The sequence below is a fragment of the Zalophus californianus genome, chromosome 9 (genome assembly GCF_009762305.2).
Source record: "Zalophus californianus isolate mZalCal1 chromosome 9, mZalCal1.pri.v2, whole genome shotgun sequence".
NCBI lineage: Eukaryota > Metazoa > Chordata > Mammalia > Carnivora > Otariidae > Zalophus > Zalophus californianus.
The window spans coordinates 80,286,020-80,305,635 of NC_045603.1; the positions used below are offsets into that span (position 1 = coordinate 80,286,020).

The 19,616-nt window shown below is 36.2% G+C and overlaps 1 protein-coding gene across 3 annotated transcripts in view; it reads left to right on the forward strand.

Annotated features, from left to right (window-relative positions):
- ITPR2 (inositol 1,4,5-trisphosphate receptor type 2) overlaps positions 1-19,616 on the forward strand; it is a 499,981-nt gene that overhangs the window by 388,999 nt on the left and 91,366 nt on the right. For all 3 annotated transcript variants that reach the window (XR_003519864.2, XM_027593395.2, XM_027593396.2), the window contains 3 exons: positions 1,630-1,737; positions 9,651-9,843; positions 12,247-12,372. Coding sequence is in view for 2 of the 3 variants with exons in the window: in XM_027593395.2 (XP_027449196.2) it covers positions 1,630-1,737; positions 9,651-9,843; positions 12,247-12,372 (427 nt within the window). In the remaining variant the exon portion in view is untranslated. The remainder of the gene's footprint in view (positions 1-1,629; positions 1,738-9,650; positions 9,844-12,246; positions 12,373-19,616) is intronic.

The following is a 19,616-nucleotide window of genomic DNA, read 5'->3' on the forward strand; positions in this document are numbered from 1 at the left end:
TCACTTACAAGGATAATGTTTATTAGGCTTTATAGGTTCTGGATTATTATTTAAAATTTATCTCCATTCTTTATAATCACAATTTGAATTAACATCTCAAGAATAGTACAAGGACTTATTTATTGCTCTGTAATGTTGATAAGAATACTGACTCTGAAACCATTCTGCTTGCGTTCAATACTGGCTGTATCATTTTCTAGGTACATTATCATGGACAAGTCCCTTAAATGCTTGGTGCCTCAGTTTCCTCATCTGTAAAACGAGGATAATGCCAGTGCCTACCTCAGGATTTCCTCATAGGATCAAATGAGATCATGTACTTAAGTGTTTAGGATAGCAACTGGCACAGAGTGAAAGATAGGAACGGTGCCAGGAATAAAAGAATCATATGGAGATTCTTTGATTTTGGAAGCCCTCAGGGAACTTGAGGCATAAATAGACTATCTGAAAGGTCATAGACATTGGGGAGGGTATGTGCTATGGTGAGCGCTGTGAGTTGTGTAAGACTGTTGAATCACAGACCTGTACCTCTGAAACAAATAATACATTATATGTTTAAAAAAAAAGAAGAAGATACCAGGAAGGGAAGAATGAAGGGGGGGAAATCGGAGGGGGAGACAAACCATGAGAAACTATGGACTCTGAGAAACAAACTGAGGGTTCTAGAGGGGAGGGGGTGGGGGGATGGGTTAGCCCGGTGATGGGTATTAAAGAGGGCACGTTCTGCGTGGAGCGCTGGGTGTTATACGCACACAATGAATCATGGAACACTACATCAAAAACTAATGATGTAATGTATGGTGATTAACATAACATAATAAAAAATAATAATAATAAAGACATTGCTGGGTTTCAGGAATTGCTCAAGAGAGCCAGAAAAGTGGCCTGTGAAAGCAATATGTATTAGTTAGCTACAAAGTGAGAGAACCAGCTAACAAATGTCATAGACATTCAAATGAGAAAGATTACTTCCATCAACGGCAGTTTAAGATCATTCGTGGTGAAATTTTCATTATTTAAATGCTCATTGCGAATTACAATAAAACTGAGATAAAGCGCCAGTTTTGACATATGAATATTCAGAAGCGTAGGACTTTAGTACAAACTGCTAGTGTAGGCTGATTGATGCCATAAGAGAAATTCTTCCAAAGTGTAAATACCTATTTATTTAGGTAGATAGGAAGCTGCCATTTAGATTGGTATTGCTACCTTACTGAAGTATCACACTGCTGATCAAGTTTAATGTGCATATAGTTTATTGTAGAGAGCATCAGTTATATGTCTCTATGGGCGTTTCTTCTTCCTGGCACAATCATACATTTATCTAAGATATAAATTTAATCAACAAATATGAATTGAGCACCTACTCTGGGCGAGACATGGTCTTCTCATGCTAGGAACATATACATTGCCAAATAAAAAATGTAAGATTGATGTACTAATAATAGCTGATCCCCATGATTTCATTATTTATTCCTTTCAAATGGACATGTTTCCTGAAGCATAATTAATCAGCATCAACCCCAGAACTGTGAAGCTATGGGTACCAGTGGACAAAGTAATTTCAAAGTTTGACCCCAGGAAAGGGAGAAAAAAGACCTAAACCCTTTCCCTTCTCTTTCACTCTAGTTGGCTCGTCACAACAAACTCTTACAGCAGATGCTCAAACCAGGATCGGATCCAGATGATGGGGATGAAGCCTTAAAATATTATGCCAACCACACTGCACAGATTGAGGTAACCATCTCTTATTTCTCGAAAGGGATCAACTGTGAAAATATATGTTCCCTTTCTCTTTCAGACCATTTTCATAATTGTTTCCTAGAACAATGAAGCAAAATTGAAAAATAGAAACTGTAAAAGTATACATCAAAAGATAAGATGCGAGGAGTGATCTATGAGAAATTGAAGTGCATATCTTTCAAAGTGGTCTTTATTTTTTGGCCAGAACGATATGTGAATTTTCTTTTGTAATTAACGTTATTTTTATGTTGTATTGGTCATGGAAGCAATCATTACAGAGCAGTGATGTTTTGATGAAAAGATTCTTATATTAGAAGCTATCATGTAAGAACAGCATTCTCTGTAAAAACTATAAAAGGCTTGTTAAAAGAGAGATCTCTGTGTAAAGCAATGTTCAAAAGTGTGGAAGGCACTATAAAGTGCTATAGCAATGGCATAAACCTGGAGTGCTTTAGCAGCTCTCATTTTCAGTATGTGGCAATTGACCCCCCCCATGAAATATTATTTAATAGCTTTTGGCAGTTGAGGAGGGGTGGGTCAACATGGACTTACCATTATGTGTTGTGAGACCCATCTGGCTGTCATTTACTAGCTCTGGTATCATTTTGACACTGGTTGGCAGAGTTAATCAGGCAGAAGTGAGCAGAGTAGTTGATGCTTGTCACTCGTAATTTACATTCATACATTTATTCATTTTGGTGGATATTTTTTAGTTTACAGCAGAATGCATGATGGGTATCACTGCTATTAACTCTCAGGATATATAATCACGATACCTTGCTGTTTGCTATTGCCGAACATTTGGAATAACAAACATGTCACAAAATTGATCACTTGCTCACGTTTATAAACATTAATAGTACTGCAGCTTTGGTGGGAGACTTGACATAGGAACCCATAAGCCGGACCAGCAGCAAAAACATTGCTTATTGCATCAGGTGCTTAGAGCCTGAGAGGCTGGTCACCTCAGGAAGCTGGAGAAGTTGATACGGATTTATCGCCAAACCACTAAGGTTCTGAGGAAGATCCCAGAAGTCATGGTACAAAGCTACCTGATTAGAAGAGATAGGAATAGCAGGTGGGCTGAGTGAGCCAGAGGAAGGATTTGGTTAATACCTGTGTGAGAGCTGGGGCCATCGTCTGAAGTAGGACTTTTATTGGTTTCCCAGCAATGAGGAGGGATTTCACTGTAAATACACAAATTTGATAAATGTTTGCGGATCACTTACTCTCTCTCAGTTACATACACGTACAAAAGATAATTCCGTGTAGTAAGTGCATAAACAAAGGGCCAAGGAAATGTAGGGAAAACAGCAATTAACTGTGCCTGGGGAATTTCAGGATGGATTTCACAGAGATAGTTTCCATAAAGAATATATTAAAGATTGAGTAGAAGTTTCTCTATTAAAGATTGGGCACAGAATTTCAGATAGAAGTAAATGAAGGGAAGGTGTGAAACCATGAGAGACTCTTGACTTCAGGAAACAAACTGGGAGTTGCAGAAGGGGAGGTGGGGAGGGGAATGGGGTAACTGAGTGATGAGTATTAAGGAGGCCACGTGATGTGATGAGCACTGAGTGTTATACAGACTCATGAATCACTGAGCACTACATCAGAAACTAATGATATGTTGGTTAATTGAATTTAAATAAAACAAAAAAAATGAAGTTGTTAAAGCAAAAAAATAAAAATAAAAAACATACAAGGCGGGGGACTCTTCAAAAGATGACTCTAGTTGCTGTTGGAGAAAGAATTGGAAAAGAGAATGGGGCATGGGGATGCAGGTAGATCAGATGAAAGATATTTTAATAGGAAATGTGAAAGATGGTGGTACTGAAGATGACTGGATTGGAGAAAAATCTACATACACACACGTACATACATGTATGTACGTGTGTGTATGAGGGATATTTATAATGCCCCTTATAAAATGTGACAACCTAAGCAAAATGGTACGGAAAAGGATGCCCCTGGGCTTCTGGTTTGACTAAATAAGCAGAATTGGTGTAGTGCATTGGGATCCTAGCTTGGGCAATTAAAAGAGAGAGGAAGATCATTTATTGGTTCTTGGATAAACTGAATTTGAGGTGAATTTGAGGCATTCCTGAAGTTGGGTACAGAAGTCCAGGGTTCAAAGGAACAGTCTGGGCTGATGATGTAAATTCTACATGTTGACCAGTCCCCATGCTCGTTGGAAGACCAGCTCATGTGCTCTACTCAGAGAGGCTTCTCACCCATTAGGCATTCATTAATTTTAATCCCACTGTACTCCCACAGCAGTTTGATCGTGCTGTTAGTTTAACATATCATATTGAAACATGTGTCTTATGTGTCGCTTGTCCCCTACTGACACAGTGCCTTGGAGCATCACCACAGTAATGATTATTGTTGAAAATAATTTTTCTAAAATAATAGACTCAAAGATGCTGAGAAATATGAAGGACCTTGTATGTTACCTGGTTCACTCACCCATTCAAGGAGAAATTACTCTGTAATTATCTTGCCTCTACTTTAAATTGTTCCTGTGATAGGAACAATTCTATTTCTAAATTCTATTTCTTTTTTTTTTTTTTAGGTGTATTTATTTGAGAGCGCACACGTTTCCTTCTTCAGAAGGAAACAGATCCAGTTTTGAACAATTTGAATAATTAGAATGTTATTTTTTATAAAGAGTTCACACTAGCCCACCTTAATGTTCCCCACTGTTCAGAACATTTGCTCTTCTGTTAGCATGATAGCTTGGCTGTAACATTTGAAGAACCATGATGATTACTTAACTAGAGGCTCTTATAGATTGGGATTCATGTTGTGTTTTCACTTTGAGTTCCCCAGACCTCCTCACCTAAGAAGTGAATAAGCTTTTGTTGAATAAATGTATTGAAACAATTATCCATTTTGGCTTTTTACAGTTAATACAGTCCCACTGTCTGCAATAATTCCTCCAGTTTGTCCATGCCCCTTGTAGAATGTGATGACCAGAATCAAACATAACATTTATAAAGGGACTGAATTGTTTGGTCTATAATAATCAAAATTCTATTTCTTTTTTTTTTTAGGTGTATTTATTTGAGAGCGCACACGCACAAGTGGGCACAAATGGGGGGAGGGGCAGAGGGAGAGACTCTTAAGCAGACTACCCACTAAGCATGGAGCCCGATGTGGGGATTGATCCTACAACCCATGAGATTATGACCTAGGCCAAAATCATGAGTTGGGTGCTTAACCAACTGAGCCACCCCGGCGCCCTTCTGTTTCTTTTTTTAAATTTATTTTTATTTTTTATTTTTATTCTATTTATTTAAATAAAAAAAAAGCAAAAGCAATGCACCTATTTTTCCCACACCCCATCCACTGCCTCTGGCAACCACCAATCTATTCTCTGTATCTATGAGCTTGTGTGTATATACGTGTGTGTCTATGTGTGTGTGTATACATATATATATATTCAGATTCCACATATAAGAGAGATCATGTGGTATTTCTTTCTCTGTCTGACTTATTTCACTTAGCATAATGCCCTTGAGGTCCATCCATATATTGTCACAAATGGCAAGATATCATTCTTCTTTATGGCTGAATAATATTCCACTGCATATGTATACCACAATTTCTTTACCCATTCATCCATGGACAGGCACTTAGGTTGTTTCCATGTCTTGGCTATTGTAAATAATACTGCAGTGAACATGGGGGTGCAGATATCTTTTCAAATTGGTGTTTTGGGGTTTTTTGGATAAATCTGCAAAAGTGGAATTGCTGGATCATATAGTAGTTCTTCTTTTAATTTTTAAGGAATCTCTGTATTGTTTTCCACAGTGACCACCACAATTTACATTCTCACCAATGATGCACAAGAGTTCCCTTTTCTCTACATCCTCACTAATACTTAATATTTCTAGTTTCTTTGATAATAGTCATTCTAATATGTGTGAGATGATATCTCATTGTGGTTTTGATTTGAATTTTCTTGATGATTAATGATGTAGGGCATCTTTTTGTGTATTTGTTGGACATTTTTATGTCTTTTTTGGAAAACTGTCTATTCATATCTTCCACCCATTTTTTTAATCAGATTGGGGTTTTTTGCTATTGAGTTGTATGAATTCTTTTTTTTCTTTTCAAGTTTTTATTTAAATACTAATTAATTAACATATATGGTAAAATTGGTTTCAGGTGTAGAATTTAGTGATTCATCACTTACATTTAACACCCAGTGCTCATCACAAGTGACCTCCTTAATGCCCATCACCCATTTACCTATTCCCCATGCACTTCCTCCCATCAACCCTTAGTTTGTTCTCTATAGTTAAGAGTCTCTATGGTTTGCTTTCCTCTCTTTTTTTTCTTCCCCTATGTTCATCTGTTTTGTTTCTTAAATTCCATATATGAGTGAAATCATATGATACTTGTCTTTCCCTGACTTATTTTCCTTAGCGTAATATACTCTAGCTCCACCCATGTCATTGCAAATGGCAAGATTTCATTCTTTTTGATGGCTGAGTAATATTCCATTGTATATATTAACCACATCTTCTTTATCCATTCATAAGTTGATGGACATTTGGGCTCTTTCCATAGTTTGACTATTGTTGATAATGCTGCCATAAACATTAGGTTGCATGTGCCACTTCAAATCTGTATTTTTATATCCTTTGGGTAAATGCCTAGTAGTGCAATTGCTGAATTGTAGGGTAGTTCTGTTTTTAACTTTTTGAGTTGTGTGAATTCCTTATATAGTTTGAATATTACCCCTTATTGGATATTTGATTTGCATATATTTTTTCCCATTCAGTAGCTTGCCTTTTCATTTTGTTGATGGTTTCCTTTGTTGTGCAAAAGCTTTTTAGTTTGATATAGTCCAACTTTTTAATTATTGCTTTTGTTGTCTTTGTTTTTGGTGTCAAATTTTTTTTAAAGATTTTATTTATTTATTGGACAGAGAGAGAGAGAGAGAGAGAGCGAGAGCAAGAACACAAGCAGGGGGAGTGGGAAAGGGAGAAGCAGACTTCCCTCCAAGCAGAGAGACCGATGTGGGACTCGATCCCAGGACCTTGGGATCATTACCCAAGCCCAAGGCAGACACTTAACAACTGAGCCACCCAGGCGCCCCTTGGTGTCAGATTTAAATAATCATCTTCAAGACCTATGTCAGGGAGCTTACTGCCTGTTTTCTTCCAGGAGTTTTTATGGTTTCAAGTCTCATGTTTAAGTCTTGATCATTTTGAGTTAATTTCTTTTCTATTCTTGTAAGGTAGTGCTCCAGTTTCATTCTTTTGCATGTAGCCATCCAATTTTTCCAAAACCATTTATTGAAGAAGTTGTCCTTTCCTCATTGTATATTCTTGGTTCCTTTATGGTCAATTAATTGGCTATATATTCATGGGTTTATTTCTGGGCTCCCTATTCTGTTCCAATGATCTGTATTTCTGTTTTTATGCCCAAACCACACTGTTTAATTACTATAGCTTTGTAATATAGTTGAAATCAGGGAGTGTGATACCACCAACTTTTTCTTTCTCAAAATTGTTTTGGCTATTTGGGGTCTTTAATGGTTCCATACAGATTTTAGAACTGGTTGTTCTTTTTTTTTTTTTTTTTAAGGACTGTTTGTCCTATTTGAAAAAATGCCTTGGAATTTTGATAGAGCTTGCATTGAATCTATATATTGCTTTTGGTAGTATGGATACTTTAAAAATATTAGTTCTTCCAATCCATGAGCATGAAATATTTTTCCATTTATTTGTGGTTTCTTCAGTTTCTTTCATTAATGTCTTATAGTTTTCAATATATAGATCTTTTTCCACTTTGGTTAAACTTATTCTTAGGTATTGTATTCTTTTTGATGCAATTCTAAATGGGATTGTTTTCTTTATTTCTCTTTCTGATAGTTCATTATTAATATATAGAAATACAACATATTTTTATGTGTTGATTTCTGTATCTTGCCACTTTACTGAATTTGTTTATTATTTCTAATAGTTTCTTGATGGGATATTAAGAAAACTTAGTATCATGTCATCTAGATAGAGTGACCGTTTTACTTCTTTTTTCTAATATGGATGCCTTTTATTTCTTTTTCTTGCCTAATCTCTCTGGCTAGGACTTCCAATACTATGAATAAAAGTGGTAAGTGGTAACATCATTGTCTTGTTAACTGATCTTAGAAGAAGAGCTTTCAGCTTTGCACTGTTGAGTATGATGTTAGCTGTGACCTTGTCATATATAGCTTTTATGTTGAGATACGTTCCCTCTATACCCCCTTTGTTGAGAATTTTTATTGTAAATGGATGTTGAACTTTCTCACATGCCTTTTCTGCATCTATTGAGATGATTATAAAGTTTTTATCCTTCATTTTGTTACTGTGTTGTATCACATTGACTGATTTGTGGATGTTGAAGCATCCTTGCATCCCTGGAATATATCGCACTTGATTGGTGGCATAGAAACACTATTTCTTAAATGCATCCTGAGATTTTTGGTTGGTTGGTTGGTTTGACACTGTTGGATCAAGCAAACCTTTTTTCCCCCTACAATATGAAATAGGTCCAATTTTTCTTTTGTACAATTGATTTCTTTAACCTATGTTCAGGAATTTTATTTACCGCTACTAAATTTCATTTTCTGTGTTTTATGATAGTATCCTAGTATGTAGTTTGCATATTTAACATGTTATTTTGGGTAGCTTCAATTACAAGTAACAGAATACCAGATTGACAGTTATTTGAACAATAAAAATATTTTATTATCCCACATAAAAGGAAATCTGAAGGTACCAGTAGTTCTACAGTTGACTCAATGACTCAATGATGTCTTTAAACATGCAGGTGTTTCCCATCTTTCTCTAGGTGTTCCTTATTATGCTGGTGATATCTTACCTCATGGTTGCAAAATGGCTGCCAGCATTTTGAGCATCATGCCCTTATACTACCTTTTGTTCTAAGTGGGAAGAAAGAGGATACAGACCAAAAGAAGTGTTTTTGTGTTGTGTATTTAGTTTTTTGTTGTTATTATTTTGTTTGTCTCATGTAGCTGTCTGCCTTTTTCTGATTCCCCTTCCCCATCACCAGGATATTTCTACTTATGCCTCATTTCCTGGAACTAGTAACATGCTTGCCCCTGTATCAGCCCGTGGTGAAGGGGAATAGGATGACCCTTCTGGCTTAGACCAATCCTGATTCATTCTTGAGGGCTGAGCAGAGTATATGAATATGAATCTTGAGATTTAGTCAACACAAAACCTTGTTACATAGTAAATTTCTGTGAAAATATTCATCCTGTTTTTGTTTTGTTTAGTCTAACATTACACTGTCACAAATACCAAATAAGACAAGTTCAAAATAATGAATATTTACATCTGGTTATATACTTGAATGGATATGAAACCTACAAAAATATGTTTTACCGTGACTAGGAAAACATTTTTATGATACAAAGCACCTTTCTTTGCAGAACTCAAGGCACATCATGTTGAGTATGTCATTTGGTCCCTAACAGCAACAGCTCTTTTAGGAAGACCAAGCTAAGAATAAGATACAGATATGCTAAGTACTGTGTTTAAGGTTATGTAGCCAATCACTTAGTTCTTAGTTCTCTGCTGTAATTCATGAAAATAAAATTGGGTGACAAAATTTTAATGTTAGTCCAAAAAGAATAAAGATTTGGGGTTTTGTTATTTATAAGATATTCATGATACATTCATCAGTTAATTTTTCTTAAAGACAACAATGAAAAGTAGTACACTAGAGGATTGCTTTAGGTATTTCAAGCTGGCATATTTTTTTATTTTTATTTTTTTGTTTGGGGTGGCGTATTTTTTTAAACCTGAATTCATAAAATATCATTCATAAGCTCATGCTAAAAACAAAAAAATAGTCCAAAACTGACAAATGCAAATTAATATTTTCAGATTGTTCGGCATGATAGGACAATGGAACAAATAGTTTTTCCTGTCCCCAATATATGTGAATACCTTACACGAGAATCCAAGTGCCGTGTGTTCAATACAACTGAAAGGGATGAACAAGGAAGTAAAGTGAATGACTTTTTCCAGCAAACAGAAGATCTCTACAATGAAATGAAGTGGCAGAAAAAAATCAGGAGTAAGTACAGTAAACCAAAATGGTTAGTTTTGAGCATAATGGTAGATATATTGGTACTTTGGAATACATGACAGCATTCATTTAAATTGGTTTTTAACTTCTTACCTTCTGATGTTACTGAAGTCCCGTAAAGGCTTAAGAGTGTAAGCTCAGTCTACACCTGGGTGGGAGCTGAGACACCTGTGGCTTAATAAAAACAGAAGACTAATTAGATCATCTTTTCATGCTGATCCTATAGTTTTATAAATATTATGAAATGCAAGGTTAGCTGTATGTTTCAACCGCTGAACAGCTGCAGCTTTGCAGTCCTTGGCTAGGTTCTGACTGGCTTTAACAATCGGTGAGTGGGATGGAGAGACATTGGCACCAGCATGCTTGTCCTCTGTTGTCTTATGATCCTACGATGGAGTAGATTGTTTATGTCTTCTTGAAAGTCATTCTTTCTTTCAACATATCTTTACCTTTCCAAATCAGACTAAAAATTCTGTGGCACTTGTATTCCAATGAGGCAATGTTGTCATTTTACAGTTAACAAGTAGTATGATAATAGTTCCCATTACTTACATCTCAAGGGGTCAAGTCTATTTGGAAGTACTGAATTTTCAAACTTAAAAAGTTTTATAGTTTACACTAAGCTTTGGTTTATTTTCCCAAATATCATGAGTTTTTAACAAAATATAATAGGGAGAAACTCTTGATTAGGTCTTTTCTATCTTTGGGGGAAGTCTTCCAGACAAGCAGGCCTGTGTTCTCAATACCTCTCTTCAACAGTGCTTCTAGTTTTCTAGGAACTTTAATGAGCGTGGTTTATGAATTTGAGTGGAGCTTGAGACACATCATCTTTGGATATAAGATTATATGCATTTTGCATATGCATATGCATTTTTAGGCTTTCTTATCAGAATATTTGAAGAAATAAAGAAATGACTCTCCCTTAGTATTTTGCCATGTAGAACCTTATGGAATTCAGAGAAAATTTTGAGTATCCAGAATATATGAAGACTCAACAATTTTATTTGGGACATTTGAAAAGCACACATTTTATCCTTGACAAAAGTAAGTTGAATAAGGACGTAGTGCTTGTGGGGTTTGTTCTTTTTTGGATAGATATCTTATAATTTACTAGAAAACAAATCTTAAAATAATTTCCAATGTACATTTTACATTGAAAATTTGGAAGCAACTTACTATGAGGTTACAGATAGAAACTAATTCATTAGATGGATATACTGCAAATATATGCATCAACATCTTCTAATTTTGTCTTAACATTCTGCTTTTTAAAACGAAGACTCCTAATTCAAAAATGATGGAGATGCAGATGTTTACAGTGTAACATACATTAGTCAACTAAATGCCATGGCAAATCACAGCCTATTCCAGGGTTGGATTGCTTCAGTCTAAGAGAAGGAAAACAACATATACAGTTTAGAAGTAAGCAGAAGATCCCAGACTGGAATTCACAGAACCTAATTTGAAAAGTTTATAATTTCTATTTGAAAGTTGATGTGCCTTTCTCCCTCAAGTAACTCCAATATTTTAGATCTTATGTTTAGATATTAAGAATTAAGAAGGGACAAGACCTGGAAAAGTCATGTGGTCAAATTTGTATGCACTGCATATCTCTTCAATTATTTAGGAGAGGTAGAAAGAACTGATTTTTGGGTTAGGGTCAACTATGTTCAGTAGATAAATTTACTAATTCATTTCTGAAGATAAATATGGAATCTCTTTTCTGAAAATATTCGGTTAAGACTCTCCTACTTATTAGTACTTCCTATTGTATCTTTCACATTTTTTCTGCTGTTCCAAACCCAAGTGCTTAGGAAGCATTACAGTTTAAAACAGAAATCATAAATCACTAGTTCCCAATAAGCAGTTCTAGGCCATGGTGTTAAGTTTCAGGATTTCAGGTAACTGTGACTGGGTCATAGGAGTTTTCATCAGACATGTATCTGGCTTGGGTTTTTTATTTGACTGTAAAGCATGGGAGTGGGACCATTTTATCAATATTACTGAATTATAAAGTGATACATACTATTCCGTGAAGAGGGGCCCCAGGCAGCCACTAACGTGTTGCCCTTAATCTGCTCTAGAGATGTATTAGAGAGAATTATTACAGAATCACTTTTTCTGACCATGTTTAGCAATTGCAAAATTTCTTACCCTTTTACCATGGTTTAGGTGTAATTGACTGAAGAATAAAAAAGGAATCAAATAGAAAACCCCTTTATAGTATTGATTATAAACTTTCTTATATAAGTCATTTTGAATATTTGTTTCAGTATACTTTTATACTACCTTGCAAAAACACATTTGGTAGAATGTTATTTCCGTAGAGGTCATGTGTTGAAACCAAAATTAATTATTCCATTTTGTCCCATCACACTTTTTGCTTACTAGATAACCCTGCACTGTTCTGGTTCTCGAGGCACATATCCCTCTGGGGGACCATATCCTTCAACTTGGCTGTGTTCATCAATTTAGCTGTTGCTCTCTTCTACCCATTTGGGGATGATGGAGATGAAGGCAAGTGCTTGTCTTTCTTTAAATGATAAATATTTTAAAGTTCTAAAAATAATACTCTTGATAATCCATTCCTTGGCTATTTAGAGCTTCAAAATAATAATAATGCAATTCTTTTTTAAAATTATTTTTATTTATTTATTTATTTATTTATTTATTATGCTATGTTAATCACCATACATCACATCATTAGTTTTTGATGTAGTGTTCCATGATTCATTGTTTGTGCATAACACCCAGTGCTCCATGCAGTACGTACCCTCCTTAATACCCATCACCGGGCTAACCCATCACCCCTCCCCCCTCCCCTCTAGAACCCTCAGTTTGTTTCTCAGAGTCCATAGTTTCTCATGGTTCGTCTCCCCTCCGATTCCCCCCCCTTCATTTCTCCCTTCCTACTAGCTTCTTTTTTTTTTTTTTAACATATAATGTATTATTTGTTCATTGGGGAGGGTATGTGCTATGGTGAGCGCTGTGAATTGTGTAAGACTGTTGAAGCACAGACCTGTACCTCTGAAAAAAATAATAATGCAATTCTTGTTAAAATTTTCTGTATTCATTGAAAGTGGAGCATGATGGTAAGTAGATTAGGCAGAAAACTATGGTCAATAGAAATGTTGGTTTTCAGAAAGCTCATATACAGAAGAGCTCTTGGAGCTATGCTATACTGGCAAGCAAGGCAATGAAAAAGAATTATTTCTACTGATTAATATGACTGAAAGCTTTTTAAATATGGCATCTCAATTATATGGGAAATGGGTGCCAAACTATTTATAGTGATTACCTTAAATAGTGGAGTTTATATTTAATCCTCTTCCTCGTTTTCTGTCTTGTCTAAGGTTTCTATGATGAGCACACATGGACTTTGAAAAAAATTTTTTTTAATGTACAGCGTAGGACAGAATATGATCATAGAGAATATCTCAGATCTCAGATTAGAAGGTTAACTCTTGTTTCTAGTCTAGGATGTCTCTACAAGGATGAGTGACTGAAATTAATATTATTAAACTAATAATAAATAAAGTTTTACAAAAGCAAAGACAAGAGAAATTATCCCACCTTAGGTGAAATGGGACGTAGAGGTGAAATATGCTAACGGGTGGGACCACAGGAATTAAGTTTTGTTTAAGTCTGACAAAGTGCATGGGAAAATATGTTACAGCCTCGGGGTACAATCAGGTAAGTAGCTTCGAAATGTGTGCGGAAAGAAGGGCTTGAAGGAAAAGATGAATGACATCAGGACACAGGAACCACAAATTGCTTTCCTATCTCACCTGTAGGACTGTTGTAAGAATTTAATGAGATGCTATCTAGGTAAGGCATTTAGAATAGTGCCTGGTAAGCATTCTGTGAAGCTTAGTTATTGTTGTCATTGTCATTCCAAGGTAAATATTAATACTACAAAGGGAAGCCCAGTGAAAATGATGGTATGATGAAAACAACAGGTATTTAAGCCTATTTCAGATGAACTGGAGGTGAGCATGAAGGGAGATAGGAGTCCAGGAGTAATTTGCTATTTCAAACTCCATTACAGATACTAGATATCAAAGTCCTAACTTTTAGATATAATTTAAATGGTGATAAAAAAAATTTGATTTTTTCAAAAGCATGCCAGTGCCGAAAGAATACTCGGTGGTGGAGCAGATGTGTGATGAGTGAAATAGCAAATGAAAGCAGAGCAAATATTTGGCCATCCATTGTGGGAAGTTGCAAATACAGCAGGAAGTGGAAACAGCTTTCTTTTCACTGTGTTTAGTCTTATTTAGTGATGATAGCCCTCTTGGCACAGAAGAATATAACCCTTGTAAGGAGAGAAGTCCAACATGAAATGATAAATTGGTATCATCTGCGCACAGAACGTTGAGAGTAAATTGTGGAGTCCCAGTTAACAGAAGCATAAAGTCTTAGGTATGGAAGCAATTCTAGAGATCATCTAATATCAAATCTTCATTTGACAGATAAAGAGATGGAATCCCAGAGAGGCTAAAAAAATGGTAGATCTTAGAGTAGAAGGTTAACTCTTTTGTTTCCCATCCAGGATTTTTCTACATAGATAATTGGGTTGGAAGTATATAGATACCCGGAAGAGAACAAATCTTCATACAGAACATATTTTTTTATGAGCTCCATTCCATGATAACCCTTACTTGACCATGAGAGCCAATGCCTATAGCCTCTGCTGCCACCTATTGTACGTGAACTATAATGGTAATGGGCAATGCCACCCCTCTAGACATCTACTTTTTACTCATTCAGGAGAAAGTAAAACACCTGATACATTTTTGGTACTTGCCAAGTAACAGTTACAGTTGTAATATTGATAATAATAATAGCAGCTGATGTTGTTTACCATTTAGATTGGGTCAGGCAGAATGCTAAGCACTTCCCATACATAATTTCACTTACTCTTCCTGACAATTCTGTAAAGTAAGCACTTCATCTTTATGGATGAAGATCTGAGGCTTTAGAAGATTTGTCCAATAATTCAGCAGTGGAGTCCATAAATATGTATTTTTTAACAAGCTTCTGAGGTGTTGCTGATGCAGCTGGTCGTTAAGCAAGCGCTTGAAACCACACATGTAGTAGAATTTGGAGTAAGTCTCCAAGAGAAGAGAGAAATAGGACTAACAAAACAAGACTGAAAAGCAAGGTGCCTCGTCATCAGAGGACAGACTTTACTCTTCAGAAAGACTGGATAAAAGTTAACAATCATAATGAAGGTGGAGGCTCAATCTTAGGTATCTGCGTTGGATGGGGGGCACTGGTGCTGAGAGAAAAGAGAAGGCATGAGCAGCCATTTTGGCAAAATGGAATCCCAAAGTCATGTTTGGTTAATCTAATTACAGTTCTGGATGAGTTATTTAATTATAACTCTAGGAATACAGTTAAAATTTTGGTCAGGATTATCACAGTCTCTAACCTTCAGTTGTACACTTTGAATAGCTAGAAAGACTGAGAAAACAAAGTCAAAACTGAGAAGCATACTTGGACATCAGAACTGTCTGAAGAAGGAAAATCCTGTGCTGGATGTGCAAGTTCTCTAATACCGGATTTTGTCAAACAAAGTTTGGATGACTGCTTGCCAGGAGCACTTCGAGCTGATTTAAAGGTGGATTAGTTGGGCATTAACATTCCTTCCAAAAAAAATGATGGAGACATGTCAAAGAACACAAGATCCAACTTGAATGGACTCCCAGCGACCACATCTGCAGAAATTTTGAGAGAAAAAAAGTGTTGCCAATAATACAAAATAACCCATAGAATAAAATAAGAATCCAGGAGTCCTTATGGACTGTGAGAAGAGAAACCTCCTCCTTACAATTGTATTCTAATTAATAAATGTAGAAGGAAATAGCATAGCACCATTTGGCAAATAGCACTGTAGTAAGAATCATCAGTGGTTGTTAAAATTAATAGGTGAATGTTAGATGAAAAAGAATAATGAGAAAGAGGTTATTGACATAGTCTCAAAGTATTTCACCCTACACACTTACTAATTACAAGAGGAAAAATAGTAGTGTGGAGAAATCACTCTAAGTGATCAACATTAATGTCACCAAGTAATGAGACACAGCAACATTGGTTGCCTCTTGATATGATGCACTGACAAGGGCATGGCATCCTGTGCCAAAAATACATAAACTGAGGAAACTTTAGACAAACCCAAAATAAGGGACATTCTTCAAAATAATTGGTCAGTAATTGTGAAGCTTACGAAAGATAAAGATAGAGGAATGGCTCAAATTAAAAGAGACCAAAGAGAATGACAACTGATGTACTATGTGACCTTAGTCCAGAAAAAGGATGTTAATTGGGAAATTAATGAACTTTGAATAAGGCCTATAGATTAAAGTGATATATTATAATAAAACACATAGGAATAAACTTAACCAAGGAGGTGAAAGACCTGTACTCTGAAAGGTATAAAACACCGATGAAAGAAATTGAAAAATGACACAAACAAATGGAAAGAGATTCCATGCTCACGGACTAAAAGAACCAATATTGTTCACAATGAAATCTACAGATTTAAAGCAATCCCTATCAAAATACCAACATTGTATTTCACAGAACTAGAAGAACAAATAATACTAAAATTTATATGGGACCACAGAAGACCCTGAAGAGAAAAAGCAGTCTTGAGAAAAAAGCACAAAGCTGGAGGTATCATAATCCCAGATTTCAAGTTATACTACAAAGCTGTATAATCAAAACAGTGTGATATTGGCACACACACAAAAAAAAGACACATAGATTGATGGAACAGAATAGAGAGCCCAGAAATAAACCCACACTTACATAGTCAATTAATCTCTGACAAAGGAGGCAAGAATATGCAGTGGAAAAAAGACAATCTCTTTGACAAATGGTGCTGGGAAAACTGGACAGCTACATGCAGAAGAATGAAACTGGACCACTTTCTTATGCCATACACAAAAATAAAATGGATTAAAGATCTAAATGTGAGACCTGAAGCCATAACACTCCTAGGAGAAAACATAGGCAGTAATTCCTTTGACATCGGCCATAGAAACATTTTTCCAGATATGTCTCCTCAGGCAAGGAAAACAAAAACAAAATTAAACTATTAAGACTACTCCAAAATAAAAGGCTTTTTCATAGCAAAAGGAAACCATCAACAAAACAAAAAAGCAACCTACTGCATGGGAGAAGATATTTACAAATGGTATATCCAATAAGGGGTTAATATCCAAAATATATAAAAGAACTCAAAATATATTGATTTATATATCAAAATATATAAATAACATGAAAAAAGACAATCCAGTTAAAAAATAGGCAGAGAATATGAATATACATTTTTCCAAAGAAGACATCCAGATGGCCAACAGACATATGAAAAGATGCTCAACATCACTAATCATCAGGGAAATGCAAATTAAAACCACAATGAGCTATCACCTTACACCTGTCAGAATGGCTAAATCAAAACAACAAGAAATAACAAGTATTGGCGAGGATGTGGAAAAAAGGAACCCTTGTGCACTGTTGGTAGGAATGCGAATTGGTGCAGCCGCTGTGAAAAATAGTATGGAAGTTCCTCAAAAAATTAAAAATAGAATTACCAGATGATACAGTAATTCAACTACCAAGTATTTATCCTGAGAAAATAGACACACTAATTTGAAAAGATGTATGTGCCCCTATGTTTATTGCAGCATTATTTATAATAGTCAAGATACGGAAGCAAACGAAGTGTCCATCCACAGATGAATGGATAAGTGAAATAAGTCAGAGAAAGACAAATATAGTAGGATTTCACTCATATGTGGAATTTAAGAAACAAAATAAGTAAACACACAAAGAAAAAAGAGACAAACAAAAAGACAGACTTTTTTTTTTTAAAGATTTATTTATTTATTTTAGAGAGGAGTGAGTGGGGGATGGGAGAGGGGCAGATGGAAAGAGAGAGAGAGAGAATCTCAAGCAGACTATGTGCTGAGCATAGAGCCCAACACAGGGCTCCATCTCACGACCCTGAGATCATGACCTGAGCCGAAATCAGCAGTTGGACACTTAACCAACTGAGCCACTCAGGCGCCCCCCAAAAAACAGACTCTTAAATAACAAATTGATCGTTGCCGGAGGGGAGATGGGGGAGGGAAATGAGTGAAATACATCAAGGGGATTAAGATAAGTACACTTATCTTGATGACACTGAGCAATGTACAAAATTGTTGAATCATTACGTTGTTCACCTGAAACTAATATAACATTGCATGTTAATTATTCTTCAATTTCCAAAAAGAAAAGATAAAAAATGGTGTATCATATTACTTTCTTGATATTGATCATTGTAATGCAGTTATGTAAGGTGAAATTCAGGTGAGGGGTATACAGTAATTTTGCATTCTATCTGCAACTCTTACATAAATCTGAAAGTGTTTTGAAATGAAATGTTAAAAAAGAAAAAATAAATAAATATGAGGATTCTCGGGGAGCCTGGGTGGCTCAGTCGTTAAGTGTCTGCCTTCGGCTCAGGTCATGATCCCTGGGTCCTGGTATCAAGCCCCACACTGGTCTGCCTGCTTGGCGGGAAGCCTGCTTCTCCATCTCCCCCTCCCCCTGCTTGTGTTCCCTCTCTTGCTGTGTCTGTCTCTGTCAAATAAATAAATAAAATCTTTAAAAAAATAAAAAATAAAGATAAATATGAGGATTCTGTCCTACCGTAAAGTCCCTAGATTCTGGGTATGGTCAAAATGAGCCACCTTCCCCAACCCCAGACCCTCCTCCAGGCTGCCCCAGAGTCACTGTGTCCTCTGTGAAGACAGGCAGTTGGCAGAGGCAATGGGCTGTATTAAGCTTTCTCCAAGCATGTTTTCCAGCCTGATCACACATAAGCTGGGAATTACTTAGATCTGGTTCACTGTTGGGTTGTAATATTAACTGAGAGAATATTGTCTCTCTTCCACCAGAGTAGTGGTGTATAATAATAAAAAGGAGATACTTAAGGGGAAGGTAATTCTCAAGGGATCAGCTTATAGTGCACTCCCTCCCCGACCCCTGCTGTAGATAATGGCCTTTCATTGCCGGGCTTTGAAGAGCTCAGATTGCATTATTTTATTTATTTATTTATTTATTTATTTATTTATTTATTTATTTATTTATTTGGTGGGGGGAAACACTAAGCAGTTGTTCTTATTTATTCAACTATAACAACTACAGCAATTTTTTGATTCGTAACACCTTAGGTTAATGCTAATTAAATTGCTGTAAACGTGGTTGAGGATCAGAATAGGATTCAGGAACAAGGGAGAACAATAACAACAAACATCTTCAAACTGTTTTTTGAAATACCTTTTTTTCCTTTAATTAAATGCGGCTTTCCCATAGACTTCCCCAGACTGGTTTGCAGTCTAAGGTGGTCAGAAACGAGGCTTTGGGCATTCTCAAGAGACTGCAGGGTAAGCTAAGGTGCCAAGCAGGAGACCGAAACCCTGATCTGAGGGAATCTTAGGCATGTTCTGGGAGGAGAGGCAGATTCTCAAACGTTTCCTAGTGTTCCTTCCTTTTCACCAAATTTCCCCTTCCCTGGCTAATTCAGTGCAGTAAGAATCCCCTCACCACCTTTCCTGGTTACACTGTCATGTAGAGGGAACCTGACAGGAATGTATGGTTTCTGCTTGGACTGGAAAGGCAACTGGACTTGCTCTGATCCACCTCCTCCAGAGAGTCTGAACGGTAGGGAGGTGCCCAGGAAGGCCCCTTTGGGTAACTGAAAGGCC